The 16637-nt window shown below is 37.5% G+C and overlaps 1 protein-coding gene across 8 annotated transcripts in view; it reads right to left on the bottom strand.

Moving 5' to 3' along the window:
• LOC110799342 (uncharacterized) overlaps positions 1 to 16637 on the bottom strand; it is a 47332-nt gene that overhangs the window by 20181 nt on the left and 10514 nt on the right. For all 8 annotated transcript variants that reach the window (XM_056830469.1, XM_056830470.1, XM_022004594.2 and 5 more), the window contains exons 5-13: positions 13537 to 14732; positions 12439 to 12579; positions 11417 to 11489; positions 10102 to 10141; positions 9864 to 9936; positions 8952 to 9017; positions 8503 to 8580; positions 2500 to 2672; positions 635 to 681 (exon numbers count right to left, since the gene is read on the bottom strand). In XM_056830469.1, the coding sequence (XP_056686447.1) occupies positions 635 to 681; positions 2500 to 2672; positions 8503 to 8580; positions 8952 to 9017; positions 9864 to 9936; positions 10102 to 10141; positions 11417 to 11489; positions 12439 to 12579; positions 13537 to 14732 (1887 nt within the window). The remainder of the gene's footprint in view (positions 1 to 634; positions 682 to 2499; positions 2673 to 8502; positions 8581 to 8951; positions 9018 to 9863; positions 9937 to 10101; positions 10142 to 11416; positions 11490 to 12438; positions 12580 to 13536; positions 14733 to 16637) is intronic.

Raw genomic sequence — 16637 nt, 5'->3', positions numbered from 1 at the left:
TTTCATTGTTGTACTGCTGTTAAAGTGTTGATTTAGATATTTCTCTGTGTCCTAGATGGTATAAGCATCATTATTCTGATGCCTAGGAAAATACGCACGAGATGATGTGCCGGTGGTTCTCCAATCCTATTTGTAACTCCCTTTGGTTTTAATAAATTTCTTTTATTTGGGTAAAAAAAGTTGGGATGGAAAGTCTAAAGCATGTATTTCATTCTAGCAACATAAAACAACTGTTTATCATTTATGGAAGGGGCGAAATGATGCAGTGTGGCATCAAAGGGTCATGTCTGATCATAGGCTTCTCTCTGCAATTAAGGAAGATGTCAAATTTAGAATTGTTAATGTTTTACCACAGAAGATAAAGCAAGTAGATATTGATTGGTTTAATACTCTTGTACAGTTCTCTGGCTGTTGCTGGTTGTTTGTTTTGAACTCTTCGTTTTTGAGGGAGTGTGAGGGAGTCCTGCCTAGCAGGTTTGTCTCATACGTTGAGGCTCTAAGGTTGTATGCAGTACTTCTGCTATTGATTTTAACTTACTTACCAAAAAAAAAAAACATAAAACAACCGAAGTAACCTTCAGGAGAACAAACAACAGCAAGAACAATGCTAACGGTAATTGAAGGTGCATCTTACCTGGAAATAGAGTACAGTTCCATCTGCGCAGCAATATGCAACCATCCCTACATAAGAAAATAAGGTCAATCAGGGATTGGAGGACAGCTACATACATGAAATCTGTTTATCAGGACATACAATTTGGAGCGGAATTGCCGGATTGAGATACAAAAAACTCCAGTCACAACAGAGTAATAAACAAGAGTACGATAGGCGCCAAGGCCTTACATTTCGTTAATTGTTTTCAATTTCACTTTATTATTATATAATTTTTGCTAAACATCTCACCGTTATGTTCATTTTTTACAAGACTTGGATCCAAAAAAAAATCTATATCCCTTCCATCCCAAAAACGCCCAATGCTTAAAATGCTACTGTCGAGAAGCTTAGAAGGAAACTTTATTATTTTATATACAGCCAAAGCTTAGAATGTGTTAGGAAGATGGTGATCTCCAATTTCCTAATAAATTTTCATGATCATTGAAACAAGTCACCATTGAAACCACAACAATAGAACCACAGATCAGTTCCTTGTTTGGTACTTAACTATTTTAGATCCTTTAAAGTTCGTTTATGAAATAGGTATAGCCTTAACAAAAGTTAAACAAACTGAAATAAATGCCCACATAATCACTAGAAGCTGTGAAGGGGTACAGAGAGCAGGAGAAAACAATTTCATTTGCAACACTTGCAATTCTTAGCCACATATCCATAAATTCCTTTCCACATAAGCCATAACAATGTCATCCAACGATACCCACACAAACAGCTAGCTTTAACACCACCACCACCCCCCCCCCCCCCCCCGCGCGAAAAAGAAAGAAGCTATCTCCTCTCTTCTTTTTTTTGATAGCTGAGACGAATGATCTATCCCGGGTCCTCTAGCAAACCTTAGAAAGACAAGTCCCTTTCGCTCGTCCCTCATATTGGGTCTCCCAGCAAAAGGGGAAGAAGAAACAAGCTCAAATAAAGGGAAATACAAAAATTGGGAACATTAGGGAAATATAAAACACGCACTTCATATAACGAACACAGACAAAAATATAGGCCAATTGTTCCTCGCTGAATATTTAACCTTGAAGTGGTTTGAAAATATTTTTTATACGAATTTGTAATAGGTTCTTAATTTTTCTTAATACCAATATACTCCCTCTATGTCCATTTCCGATGGAGCCAAAGATTCATTTGTTCTTTTGGTTGTGGGATGTAATGAACTAAATCAAAATGGCTCTTAAAACCTATTCGCTTCCTTTCCATGAAGTAGAAGATGGTCTTCCTGTTGTCATCCCGTTGTCGCTTTTGGGTCAATTGGAAACAATCTCTCTGCAACTGCAGGGGTAAGGTTGCATACACCCGACCCCCCCTTACCCCGCTTCTTGCGGGAGTCTCTTTGAGGCAATGGGGTAATGATAATGACCAATATACTCCCTTTATTCCTTTGAGTTCTTACCTCTTTTCGTTAGAGTTCGTTCCTCTTCCATTTATGGCAAAGGAAAATCTCTCTTTTACCTTTCCTAGTCCCTACAACAGCACATGGGTCCACTTAATTTATTTAACTATACCCATGTCTCTAAATAAACCTTTTCTTTCTTACCCATAAAGTTAAAAAAAGGACTCACTTTCCACTAACTCCCTCATTTTCTTGGTTGTTGTTGCTACACTAACAAGGAAGAATTCAAGGGAACGGAAGGAGTAATAAGCAAGACATAACAAGATTACTTAACCATAAAGTTAGGAGCATACAAATCTTTACAATAGAAAAGTTAAAGCATGTATCCATCATCTTCAAGCAAAAAATTAGAAAAGACGGTGCACAAGGAGGAGGTCACAAGAGTTGTATAGTCATGAAAAATAAATCATGCCATAACATATAACAACAGAACCTGTTAGTCGTGACACATGAATGTTCCATACGGCAAATGATGAACAATTATAACTGTGCGATCCTTGTAGCTGCGTTCCACTGAAAGGTTGTCCAGTAATTGGAACATCATATGCAGCTCTCGTTAAACTAAGCATCCGTAGTGTTCCATCATCATAGGATACAAGGACACATCTTGACATATAAAAACACATCACGTAATGAGAAGAGAAAAAGAAATATAACATTGGCATCAATGCCTAACCAAGATTAGAAAAAACAATAATACGAAAATAACAGAGCTATGTAATATCTCCCAAGCTCCACACACTGATAAGTTTTGATCCACAATAATCAAGACCGGATTATGGTTCCAGAAGGAGAAAGAGTAAAAACTAACTTTCAAGTATCTCAGGGGCGTTATAACGCGGTTAGCAAGTTCGCGGCAATCACGGCGTGAATTGACAAATTGTATCATTGTAATAAATGAGTTTTGGGTAAATATTCTGTAACTTTTTAGCTTCAACATACTTTTTAAAACACGATCTCGTTATTTTGTATGGACGAAGAGGTGCTAAAAATAAATTTCATAGCGGACAAAGATATACTTCATACAAAAGCAACTTATAATCCCTCAAACATTAGTTTTTACACTTTCCTCTATCATCAGTCATAAGCCCCAAATATATTTGCAAGCTCCTCTTTATGGCAATGGATTAGGACGACAACATTCCCTAAATATCCTACAAGATCCACCATACTTTAAAAGTAATTGAGGTTGGTGGTTACTACTTGATAGTTTTTCATTGAGTATTGTTATAGTCATGTAAATTGACTTTCACAATACTCAATCTGTTTCATTTGATGTTCCCATTTGTAATATCGGAAGGGACCAAGAAAACTAAGGTAAGATATAACAAAATTGGGTCATTGGAATAAAAAGGGGTAAGTTGGATCCATTAGAGCTGTGATGCTCGGACTCGCCCCACCACCCCTCCGTACAGGTGTCGACACGACATGAAGCGGGTGCAGACACGGGATCGAGACCGGACTCGCCAAGGGGAAAATGGACTCGTCTTTTAGGGTTTTGAAAACCCATATCTGAAAATACATGCCTCAAATCAGGGATATGGAGACCGAGAACTTAGGGCATCTGTCGCTTGATAAATGCGAGCTCACAAGGATATTCGTCGGCTGGTTTTGATGCTCTTGCATATTGCAGACAGACTCCATGGAAGTCGAAAACTTTCGGGTTTTAAAAAAAAAAAAAGCAGTTGTGGGACAAGCGTGGGACAATTGCCAGCTAACATCTCTTCTTTAAAAGTGATTAAAATAATGTAGGATAATGGGCATGCCAGTTGTTTTTATTATTATTATTAACTTTTGATATTCGTTTCGACTTCAAACCCCACTTTCTTATTTTGGGAAAAGAGATCACGTGATTATGGATTACCAGTTTAAACTTCAATTTATTCATATTATACAGCCATTATAAATATTAAATAAAGCTAACATCTCTTCTTTAAAAGTGATTAAAATAATGTAGGATAATGGGCATGCCAGTTGTTTTTATTATTATTATTAACTTTTGATATTCGTTTCGACTTCAAACCCCACTTTCTTATTTTGGGAAAAGAGATCACGTGATTATGGATTACCAGTTTAAACTTCAATTTATTCATATTATACAGCCATTATAAATATTAAATAAAATAAAATTATACTTTTTAATGATTGTCATCTCCCCGAGTCCGTATCTAAATTTTGAACCCTTCTAAAACGTATCCTCGTCTCCTTGATTTTTAAAAAGTTCGGGTCCGACCCTTGACCCGTATCCGAGTCGGACACCCGTACCAGAGTCCTAGCATTGCCATTCATGAGGGAAATTTTCTACTCATGAGAAACCAGAAACCAGAAAGTTCCTCATCATCGCTTCATCCACTTTCTACTCTCTTTCTTAAAGTAAAATATTATGTTGATGATGGAGGATGGGATAATGTTATGAAAAACAGTGAGTACTCCACACAGATGTTATATAAAACAATGAGAGGCCAACATCAAAGTGTCCCTCGGAGAAGAGTTCTATGTGGAAATAAAACTTCTCCTAGAGCTTTATTTGTTACTTGATTGGCTATTGGAGAAGGCTCTCACCTTGGATAAACTGCTAGAATGGAAGGTAGTTGATGTTAATGGTTACCCTAGCTGTTTTTGCTATAAAGAGTGGGTGAAGAACAGGAGATAAACATAAGGTCTTTTTGATGTTGTTCGGGGAATGTATATACCATATATGGATGCAAAAAAACACTAAGGTATTTCGAGGAAGCTACAAGTCTCCTGCTGGAGTTTTGGCAAAGAAATATCTATCTATCTATCTATCTCTATATATGTATAGAAGATAAAATTTAAATGTGTTCAAAATATAGAAAAATGGATGGCATTTTATAGAAAACAAAAAAAATGGCCAGCGATTAATTTAAAAAATAAATAAATTTAAATGTTGTAAATACTGAGCATTATAAATTATATAAAAGGCTATTTGTGGGAGTGGATTGCATATGATCCAATGCACAATTCTCCTCACTTGGTGAGGAAATTAATCTCATGAATGGGAGTCTATGATATCAATTTTCCCCACTTATTCAGGCATGAGGAAAAGCTCTTGGGGGTTTATAATGATTAATAAAATAATCTAGTTATCTATATCAAAGAGGAACTTTAGGACAACATATAGAGCGTCATATAGGAAAACAAATATATTTCTCAATTTATGAATATGATAAATAAAATATATTAATGTATAAATTTTAATACTACTAAAATTCTTATTTGATATGGAGTGGGATGGGTATTTTATCATATTCACAAAGTGGATTGGTGAATTGGAAGTAATAAGTAGGAGACATCAGGTGAGACATTTGAGGGTAAAATGGGGAAAGTTGTAGACCTTAAAAGAAACATTTTGAAACATCCTATTTGGGAAACTAGAAACATAAAAAAGAAATAGGAGTATCATTCTTTTAATAATATTTGTGCAAATAAAAAATGTACGGAAGGAGTACTTTACCATTTGAAATGAAAAAAAACTACTTCCACCTCCCACATTATTTTAAACATTTATCATTGCACAACGTTTTAGGAGAAATGCAATTGGGTTATCTAATGTTGTTTTATAAAAAAAGTAGATGTGTTGAGAGTTGGTGAGGTATTTGCATTGTTATTTCAACGGAAAAGTAGGTCTGGAATGGATAGTGGATCTAAAAGGAACATTGGTGGGGTACCGTGGGACCTAGTAGAAAAAGGAAGCGTTCAAACTAATATGGAAGAAAGGGAGTACTTTGCAAATCATGTCAATGATACGTATCAAGTGACTTTTCTCAGCAACAACATGTTTGATGGATATTGGGTCTGTTTGACCAAGCTTCTAGAAAACAGTTACTGCTTCTTAGAAGTAGGTCTCTTAGAAACTGTTTCTGGAGAAACACTTGTGAGAAACAGAATTGTCTCGCCATATGATTTCAGAAGAACTTTTGAGAAACAGAAACACCTTTACATTGTTTGACCTATTATTTACTCTAGAGTTTTTAACCCATATTATTATTATTATAATTGTTTCATTACTTGGCTTGCCCACTGCGTCAGATTCATCACAACTGACCAGACGCCCTTATTAAATTCTCTCTCCTCTCACTGTATTCTACTTCACCCTCAACAATCACTTTCCTCCCACCCAAAAATTTTATGCACTGCAAAAACAAATGCTAATCCTCAAAAATCAATAGCTCTAAGCTAGATTATGAGGAATAAAATTTTGCATGCAATACAATTTCATCACAAATAATCAAAATTAACATCCTAATTCCCAACACGGTTGCCGAAGCCCCAAGCGGCTGTTTCTCTCTCCTCTCCTATTTCTTACTTTCTTGTATTTTTTCCTCCGGTTACACACCACCGACTGAAAATTCCACAATCAGGGAAAGCTTCTATGAATGACAACCAAAGGTCCATCATCGTCTAGATCTATTCCTCCCATTTTCCTATTTGCCTATATGTAAACTGTCGCAATTTTGGGATAGATTATATGAGGACAAATGGTCTTCTATATTTTTTTAGGGGCATATTGGTCTAGGATCAAAATTCATTTATTGGCTTAAAGGGATCCCCGAGAAACTAGAAGGAGAAGCTCCAATTGGGAGCTTCTACTTCTAAAGCTAAATTTTTGCCCAGCGAGCTTCTAGAGACGCTAAAACAACTTTACAAAATAGCCTTTGTTTGGCCAATTTTTAGCTCCAAGACCCTATAAACTGGCCCAGAAGCTTGGCCAAACGGGGTCTAAGAAGGAATCATTATCATTACCCCATTGCCTAAAAGAGGCTCCCGAAAGAAGCGGGGTAAGGGGGGGTCTAAGAAGGAATTGAAGAAAAAATCAAGATAAAAGAATTTGGAGAAATTCTTAGACAGAACTCTCGGCAATCTGCATAACCTCCATTACAGCTTTCCCTCCCTTATTTATTGGATCAGCATGAGCTACCCACTTGCTTATTGCTCACAACATCTAATAACTAACTTATTTAATTTCCGTATAACACCCTCCCCATTTTGACAATAGCTAACTCGGTGTTTTTCCCATATTACCACCAGAAATCCTTCTAGAGTGAGCACAATAAGGGAGTTGGGTGGATATGTGGATGAGTCAAGAAGTACGCCAACCCCAGCCTATGAGCGCCAGTGTGCAGATATAGTGTGCAGATATACTGAAATCACTTGGTGGTAGTGCACCCATTTCCAACGTTTTAAGAAATTAGGCACATTGTTGACCTTAAGGAAGTATATCCAATTCCAAAAGACGTTTTAATGGCAAGGAAGTACTATCACCATATCAACAATCAAAGTGGATCCTGCCGAAGGATGGTATGGGAGGTCCAAATTTACTTGGTCTTATCCTTTTATAGACCAGTTTTACTTGGTCTATAAAGACCAGTTTTAATAGACCAATAGAAAATTATTTAGTACAACAAAATAGTAAATGACGATCCTGGTTTGATTGGTGACAATGACGATCTCCTACGACGATTCATGTTAGCCGACACCAAAACATTTTGGGACTAAGGCTTTGTTGTTGTTGTTGTTGTTGTAACAAAGTAGTAAATGAGTTTCTGGAACACAAATAACATTCGCACAAAAGTAGCATGTGTATAATCTATTACATTGTACTGAAACAGACAATGGGAGTCCGGTTTTACGTGTCACTTCCTGGTGCAAAATTTTCCAACCAACTCTTTTCCTAAAAAATCTATTATTTACTTTTTAAAGATTATGGAAATAATATATGCCACATAATAATAATTTTCTAAAAATGATTTTTGGTAACATTTTAGTCAAATCTATATTAATAATGGGAAATATAATTACTCAACAGTTTGGTCGAATCAACATATTAGAATATCGAATATTTTGGTTAAATTAACATATCAAGCATATAAAATATGTAAGATATAGTAGGACGAAAATTGCATACTCCGGATAAGATGATTAAGGAGTATGTTTAAGATTTATTAACTACTCCCCTTAATACTCGCCCCGGTTTGACCGGCATAGAGTTTTAGGTAATTTAGTTGACTTATTAATTTATTAGATGATAATTGAAAGTGGGGTATTTTTTTAATATAGTTAGTGGGCAATGTGTCACATAAAGGGGTAGGGGTGTGTGGGATTGAATTGTTTAATGTTCTTTACGAAGTATGAATATATGTGGGGTCCAAAGTTAAGTGAGAGAAATGATATAATATTAGTAAAAGTATGCATTATATAAACGGGGCGAGTATTAAGGGACAATTTTATAAGGAAAGTGGGGAGAGTATTAAGGGACGGAAGGAGTATGTACTAACTTTAGGAAAAGAAATATTTCAAATAATCTATTATAAAAAGTTGGTCAAATAATTTTAGAATATCCGTGCATGCACAGGACCTAATAAAGTACAAAAATTTTAGCAACACAAATTAGTATAATGTGTTCCAAAGATCATACCTTGGATCAGGCACCCAATCAAGACCATATATGAAACGCTGTGAGGGATTTGCATCCCACAGAGGCCGGAACGGATCACTGCAGGTGACCAAAAGAAGTACTCACTAGTCAGGTTATTTATTTATGCGTAACAGGCCAACCTCCAGAATTTAACTGCAGACTCCAAATGGCAAAAGATAGACACAACATATCTTCCTTATTTCACTATTTGGAGGGGTGGGGGTGGGGACGGGAAGGTGCACTTTAGACCCATAATAAGGTGGTGAAACATACAAGATTACAAGGTATCACAAAAAGAAACTCCGTCCAGAGTCTTTCATACAGTCATCACTAGTGCAAGTACATGACATCATTGTTTCCTGAATATTTTCCAATCATACTTCAATCATTTTTCTTAAAACGGCACAATTATTGCAAAATGAAGGGGAAACAATTATCTACGACATTACCGCAAGTCCCAGAATTTCAGCCCTGCATGCCCAGCAGTGACAATTATATTTGAGCTCTCCGGATCACTGAAAAAGAAAGAGGAAATATTAGGTATCCCTAAATAAAAATGTAACTAACATGAAAAGCAATAAACAAAAAAGGTCACTGAACATTATGGTTCACTAAACCATTATGCTTATATATCCAAAGTAGCTGATCAAGAGTGCCATGGATAAAAATCTGTGTTATTGCTCATCAAAAATCGATCAAAGCGGCACAGTTTTTGTCCATTCAAGATAAAAGCCTGTTACATTACTCCTCCAGAAAATTTAGAAAGGAAACGAAACATACACTTAAGTCTCCCTTTTGGCTCAATAGAAGTACTCACTACCATCTCTACAATATCCGGTCCTCATTTAAAATCTAAGTGAGATTTGTGATTCCGCACCCGTTTTCGGAGAGACAGCCAGACATAATGCGGAGGGGATGGGAATAAAAGTAAACTTTTGGGTCTAGAAGATTATTGGTTACTCATCATTAATTGACATATCAGAGATCGGGCAAAATATAGCCTGGATCTTTGACAGTTAGTGATCTACATTTAATACCTAACTTCAGATTTTTATATACTCTAGCGAGTATCTATCATTGTATAACAAAAGTAAGTACTATTCCGTAATAACAAATAATTTTCTACATTCAGATTAAAGAAACCACATTGTACAGAGTAAAGCATACACAGATGAGTTTCACACAGGATAAACCTGAGAAACTAAGACATCAATGATAGAAGTCACAGAATACCACCCTATAAAGATAAAACTCTTCAATAAATGCAAATGCATACAAGGTTTTGTTTCAAAGTACAGTAGCCCGCAACTAGTCTATGGAGAAGAAAAAAAAAACTGAAATATCAATCATAGTTAACCTACCCTTCATATGGGGCCCAAGTAAGGGCTCTAATAGGACCTGTCTCAGCACTAAAGCACAGCAGAGGTCTGGCATCTGTTGACAAAAACAGCATTCATAATACAAACAGGAAAGCGGTACTGGTTACCGGTTAGCTCAACCCCTGAACTACTTGGCCCTAAAGCCAAAAACATATATTACAAATTAAAAAATCAATTGGTGATGACAGTAGTGTAGGTCAATCACTCATAGTAATTGTACCTTCAGATGGGACATCTACAGAAAACTTCCACAAAGCAACCTGCATAGGAGTACAAAGAGCATGCAAAAGCGTAGGAAAATTAGTCTTCAACCCTTTTAGACTCACAAACAACTGGACTAGCCAAAATTAATAAACAGCAACAAAAAGAATAATTTTTTTTACATCCACACTCCTAATATTGGTCGGTCTACTTTAAAAGGTTTCAATTTTTTATAACCAAGAATAGTCCCAACTTCTAGCGGTGCGTTCTCAAAACAGTCCTCAACTCCTCAATCATCATTAACCTCCTTGACAGGCCAATAAAGCCACGTCGCATTTTTTATTAGCTATATGATTTGCTATATTATAAAAAATAAATTTGATCCTCCTTCCCCCCTCTCTACCCAACCCCCTCCTACTCCAGCCCCCAGCCACCAGCCTTCTTTCTCTCTCCACTTAACCCCACAACACCTCCTTCCCATCCCCGGCGACCTTCTCCACCCCATCACTGGAGACCCGTTCACCTCCATCTCTCCTCCGCCCCCTCCTAGCACGTGGCCCAAAAAATGGGATAAGAGTAATAGTTCTGTGGGTGGATGAAGATTGTGATGGGAGGGGAGGCCGGCTGACTTATGGAGAAGAAAGGTTGAGAACGGGTAAGGAGGGGAGGTGAGGGGCTGTCGGAGAAGGTAGGAGGAGAGGGGGATGGGATTCCACAAAGGGGAAGGGTGAGCAGAGGGGTTGTTGGTGATAAATGAGGGGTTGTTGCTGATAGTGGGATGTGTAGATGGACGAGCGTAGGAGAAAAAGAGAGGGAGGTGGGTTAACTCTTTTTCTCTTAAAAATTCAATTGGCAAATGAAAACAAGATATGTAGCCTTACTAAATACTAATAGGAGTTTAATTATGGATGAGAACTAGTTTGAGAAGACACCCTAAAAGTTGGGACAACCAGGACCCCAGGAGTTAATCAAGCCTTTTACACTAGCCTTAGTTGGGAGTGACACACTGTTGATGTCAATTTTTCCTAATAATAATAAATTTTTAAAAAAAAACAACAATAAAATTGTATAGTAATAACTTGTAAAATAAATTTTCAGGTCTACTTTGGTCTGATCCTGATTTTTTCTGACCAGACCTTAGATTTGGTTTGATCTTGGTTTCCTTAGATTTGGTTTCATCTTGGTTTGAAATAACTCAAATCATTCCTACAATTAGGTGAACTAAACAAGGGGTAAGGAGACAGACAGTACATGGGAAACAAAGATAAAGGCTTTATGAAAAGGCGAATATGCCTACAACTGACATGTAACGCATTAAATGACTGAATTCCTACCACTCCATCATGACATCCAGCCAATATCAAATCGTGTGGAGGAGAAGCCGACCATTCCACAATCAGAGGCATACTGCAAAGTTCACAAAGGTTAACTACAAGTTGACAAAAGTCAATGTACATGAGAAAAAAGACACTTGTTACAGTTGTAAGTTGTATTTTCAAATAATCAGACGATTTTATATCCAACAATACGTATATTGCCAAAAATCCATGTATTTTCAGTTGTAAATACATGAGAAAAAAGACACTTATTACAGTTGTAAGTTGTATTTTCAAATAATGCAGACGATTTGATGTCCACCAATATGTATGGCAGGGATACCATCTATCTACAACAATAACTAGCCAGCTGGCCCAGCTTGTTTCAGGTATTCTAATTTACGGGAAGTGCAAAGATAGAATACCTAAAGTCCAAGCATAAATACCTCTTTGCCAGTCATAGGCTCATACCCATAATGAACCTTAGGACTAAGCATGAATGGCAAGGCGCTTCCGATCTAATGGACTATATCACAAACTTCTCCGCCCCCCTACCTCGAAAAAGATACATACAAAAATATCGAAACCTTAATCCCAAAAGATAAAATATAGTATTACAAAATCAGAACATTGAACACGCCAATAGTTAAATGGCTAGCATAACATTCCTTTTTAGGAAAACTTTGGGAAAAGAAGGTTCAATTAAGAGACACATGGTTCCACAAATGAACCTCTGACCCTAAGTGTCCTAAAGCACGCCTAAGATTTTATGTATTCATAAAAGTAGAGAGTATCTCATGCAACAGCTGTCGCCAAACGACCACTAGACAGTGAAATTATTTTTCATTTACACAGTATGTTGTGACCATAACATTTACATGCAAAGGGCTTGAAACATGGATCTAAAAAGACATCAGACATTATACAATTAGTTGGTCCTTAAAAGGCTGATGTAAATTTCAACATTAAAATTCTTACCATTCATATAAATCTGCTTAGGGGCAATAAATTTAAGTGAACAGATCTCAGATGCAGTTTACCTCTGTCTATCACCATACTTTAATACTGAGCATCGGAATACGGGCTTCAATTTTGCAAAACGAGGATCTCGAGGATCTGCATCCTTTGCATGTCGAGATGCATAGATACAATTAATTATTTGAGGAGAAGGAACTTCCCACCTGCAAATGATCGCCAGCTTTAGCAAATTATGGAAAGGAAGATTGCTTCAACTTGACATCAGGCATTCAAGAAGCGTTCATCAGTGTAAAACCAAGTTAGTTATTCAATCCTGTGTTTTCATATTAAACAGCAACCTAGAAGACTTTATTAGGTGTTTGGTCAGAAAGACACCTAAGACAAGTTTTTAAATTTTAGTGCGCTGACAAATGACGCAAAGAGGATATGATATGCACCTATACAAAACCAAACAAGTCTACCACATGCAGGGGTTTGGCCTCATTAATCAGTAAAATCAACCGAGCAAGGTAAAATAAATTTTAGTAGACAAAACATTCATATAGCTCAATAATTTTTGTTTCCGGTCAAAAATTATGTACTCCGGAATAATACAGTTTGACTGTTGTGTCAATGTTTAGTAAGCTATCAAACCAGCTGGTTAAGCATTTTCTACTCATCAACTCTTGGAAATAGATGAATTAAGTTTTCTACTTTGTTACTGAATCGTGTGGGACAGCAATTATAAGCCTCTTTTTGGGCTAATTTACTAACAAAATCCCTTAAGCCAGATTCAATTTTAGTTAGGAGTACAAGTCAGCAAGGATTCAAAATACAACTTTTTTTAACTGTTGTTTTTGTGTATTCAAAATTGGCGCTCATCGAAAAAATCCCGCCAACATGCAACAACTTTTCTGTTGCTTGTGTGAAGTAGCCATGCTCAGTCACGAATCTTGCACATGGCTTGAACCCTTGTCAACCATAGGCAAGAGTGCACCACACATTATGACCATCAAAAAGGGAACCGTGACACTGTGTGTCTAACTTTTGTGCAAACCAGACAGCAGGAGGAAGTGCTGATAATACGAGACAATAGACTTATTTATAAAAGCGGGTAAGAAGTTGACGAATCGCAAAGATATATTAAATTGTAGATGGAGAGGGAAACACAGGGATCTTACACTTCCACAGATCCATCCCCAAGAACAACAGCAAGATAGCCCAATCTATGCCTGTTAACAGATTCATCAGCATCAGCTGGGGGGCGCCATTTCACATCCCATGCAACCTTTCCATCATGACCCAGGCACAAGACAACTCTAGGGAGAATAACATCCTCTAGGATATGACCACCACCGGAACTCAGAACTGGGAGACCAGTAACAGCATCTCCTCCTGATACCATATTACCTTGTTGAAAGTAAGTTTCGTCTAGACTTGCTAGAGAAGGTCCCTCACCCAAATTTTCAATTGGCAAACCACTGTTGTCAAGGTCTAAGTTATTACATGCTTTTGACTTGTTACTCAACCTTCTCCTCAACACTGCAAGAGTGCAATCCATATCAGATGCAAGCACTCTTTTACTGGTACGCCTTTTACCAGTTTGTTCAAGAGGCCCTGAGGCATTCAATAAATTATCTTCTGTTACGGAAATGTTTTCCATACTTTCTGGAAACTCAATGTTAGGAGCTTCAAAAGACCGTCCATCAGAATTGAGAATTCTTGAAATTTCATCCACTGTAACATTTTCATTATGGACAGCTTTCCTTTTTCTTTGCGTTCCTTTCCTTGGAGAAGGGTCAATCCGTATATTTTCATCCACAGGAGGCCCATTCGATGAATGTTCTGAAAGCCGAACAGCAAGAGCTGGTATAAACTGGTATTCAGAATCTTCAATCGAATTCTTAATTGCACTCTTTCTAACATTTCCTCTGGGTTTCTTTTGTATGTTTTCCTCCTTAGAAACCACAATAATTTGATGTTTTTCTTTTGCTTTACTGATAAGAGTTGATGTATCCTGGGAGGCATGAGTGCTCAGCATGATTTCATTAGCAGGACGCACCTCTAATATATTTTCTGGAAGCTGAATATCAAGAGGTGGACTGATCTGACATTCAGGGTCTTTGACAGTAATTTTCTCTATTGGATTCTTTCTAGGTCTTCCTCTAGGCCTCACGGGTTTGCTGACTTTACTCTCTCCCTTATTTGCAACCTTATTGGTTTGATATTTCCGTTTTATGCTCCCTACAGGAGCTTGCATAACATCGTTTGATGTACAGTTTAATAGACACCATATCTGAATCATCCCTCGGCCAATACGTGGATCTCCAAGCTTGTGGTAAGTTGAATCAGGAGGATGGGCAGCAACAGCAATAAACTGAGAGACAAGACAACCGAAAAAGAATGCATAGTATAAGAATAACATGTTAAAACACAACTTATTATTCTAACCCCTGCCAGTGGTTGGACTTGTGACTCCAAAACAAGCATGACATGGTAAATAAAAATCTCATCAATGTTTTAGCTCCAATGCTCCACCAGTCCAATTTTCATTATTGGACTATCATTGGAAGAAAACACGCAAGTAGTTTATATGTAAACACTGTAGCAGAAATGACATGACTAAATTTAAGAAAACAGTAACAAAGAGAAGAAGAATATATTCAGTGACAGCTTAATGAAGATCTTCCATCCAAAAAAATCAGATATGCATGATTGTTTGGTCAAACTTTGAGCATAAAATGGAAGCAAAATGCAAGGAACTAGTTTAATGCTCCCAGCCTGCTGGCGTATGTTAGGAAGGACAAGAAAGAGAATACAGCAAGCAGTTAGTTACATCTGATTAAAGGAAGGGTAGTCAGAAGAAATATAGAACTAATTTGCTAGATAAGCTGAGTTGTTAGTGAAGAATAAACAAGGGAAGGAGTCTAGCATGAGGGGTATTCAGAATATTGTAGTGAGAGAATGTCTGGGAGAGTTCGATCTCTCGAATGTGAAGATTGTAATTGAAATCCATAATAATACAATCAGCCTAATCTTCCACTTTTTTTGTGCATTGGCGCGTTGCTTTGATCTTATTACTTCCCTTCTGTTTTTCATAGTTTATAGAGAAGTAACCTTCCTGGAACAACAATGGCGCTAACGGTTCCTCAGCGAGTCGACATAGTCGAAATCAAGATTGCAAGGCAGAAGCATTCCTTCACTCCGGAACTCGTTGAGTTCAAATCTGTGTTTCAGGAAGAAATGCTGGAATAGATGAGAGAGGGGTTCAGGCAACTTATCACGAAGTTTTGGCAGACCGTGATTCCAGCTAGCTGGCATTGGCCAATTAACCAGCCGTAGGTGAATGAGTGGTTAAGAATTCTCAGGTAGGGTTTAGCTTCGAACGGTTCATGCGTGAACAGTCTGAACACCCATACTATGAACCCACCTTTGATGGTGGTAGAAGACCGTCCCATGGTGATGGCTCCGAGAATTTCGGTAGCCTTGGCGTATCTGGTGGGTCCAACTTCATATGCCTCTCTTCGATGGGTCTTCAAACCCTGATGGTATCAGTGGGAGCACTGTTATCACCCTATCCACCGTTGGCAGGAATTGAAGGTACTATTCTGCCGTCAATTCAGTTCTCTCACTTCTGCTTCTCTCCATGCCCAGTGGCGAGTGTTCCAGAAGAAATTGCAATGGGTCAGTTTATTTTTTGGCAATTAATAAGATTTTATTAATGAACCAAAATGGAACTTGAAAAGCCAAGGTTACAGTGAGAGCAGACCTACAGAACTACAGCATCACCTCCTGATAGTTTACCTGACAGAGCTAAACTAAGAAATCACTAACATTCTTCTAGGCTCTGTTTGGTAACTCATTTCAGGTGACTTAAATGATTAGTTGACTGAATTTTTTTGAACCTTATCATTTTAGAGGTGTTTGGCAAACAACATAAGTTACATTTCAGGTCCTAATGTATACTGAAATTCAGACGTTACTTGGAGTAACGTCTGAAAATTAGTTCTCACCTATGTTACTCCGACACTCCCTCGGACGGCTGGTGTCGGTGTCGACACGACCCGACCCGCGACACGACGCTCGACACGTGTCCGGGGAGGTGTCGACACCGATGTCGGAAAAGTGTCCCGAATACAGTGTCGGAATCGGAAGGAGAAAAAAGAAAGTAGAAAAAAAAATTCAAAACTTATCATTCAAGATTAAGATATACATCGTATAGGTGTTAAAATTTGTCTTACCCATAACCAAAGACAGTAGATCTTGAAGAATTCGAAACCCT

This window comes from Spinacia oleracea, chromosome 5 (genome assembly GCF_020520425.1).
Source record: "Spinacia oleracea cultivar Varoflay chromosome 5, BTI_SOV_V1, whole genome shotgun sequence".
NCBI lineage: Eukaryota > Viridiplantae > Streptophyta > Magnoliopsida > Caryophyllales > Amaranthaceae > Spinacia > Spinacia oleracea.
This window is presented reverse-complemented; position numbering and strand designations above follow the sequence as displayed.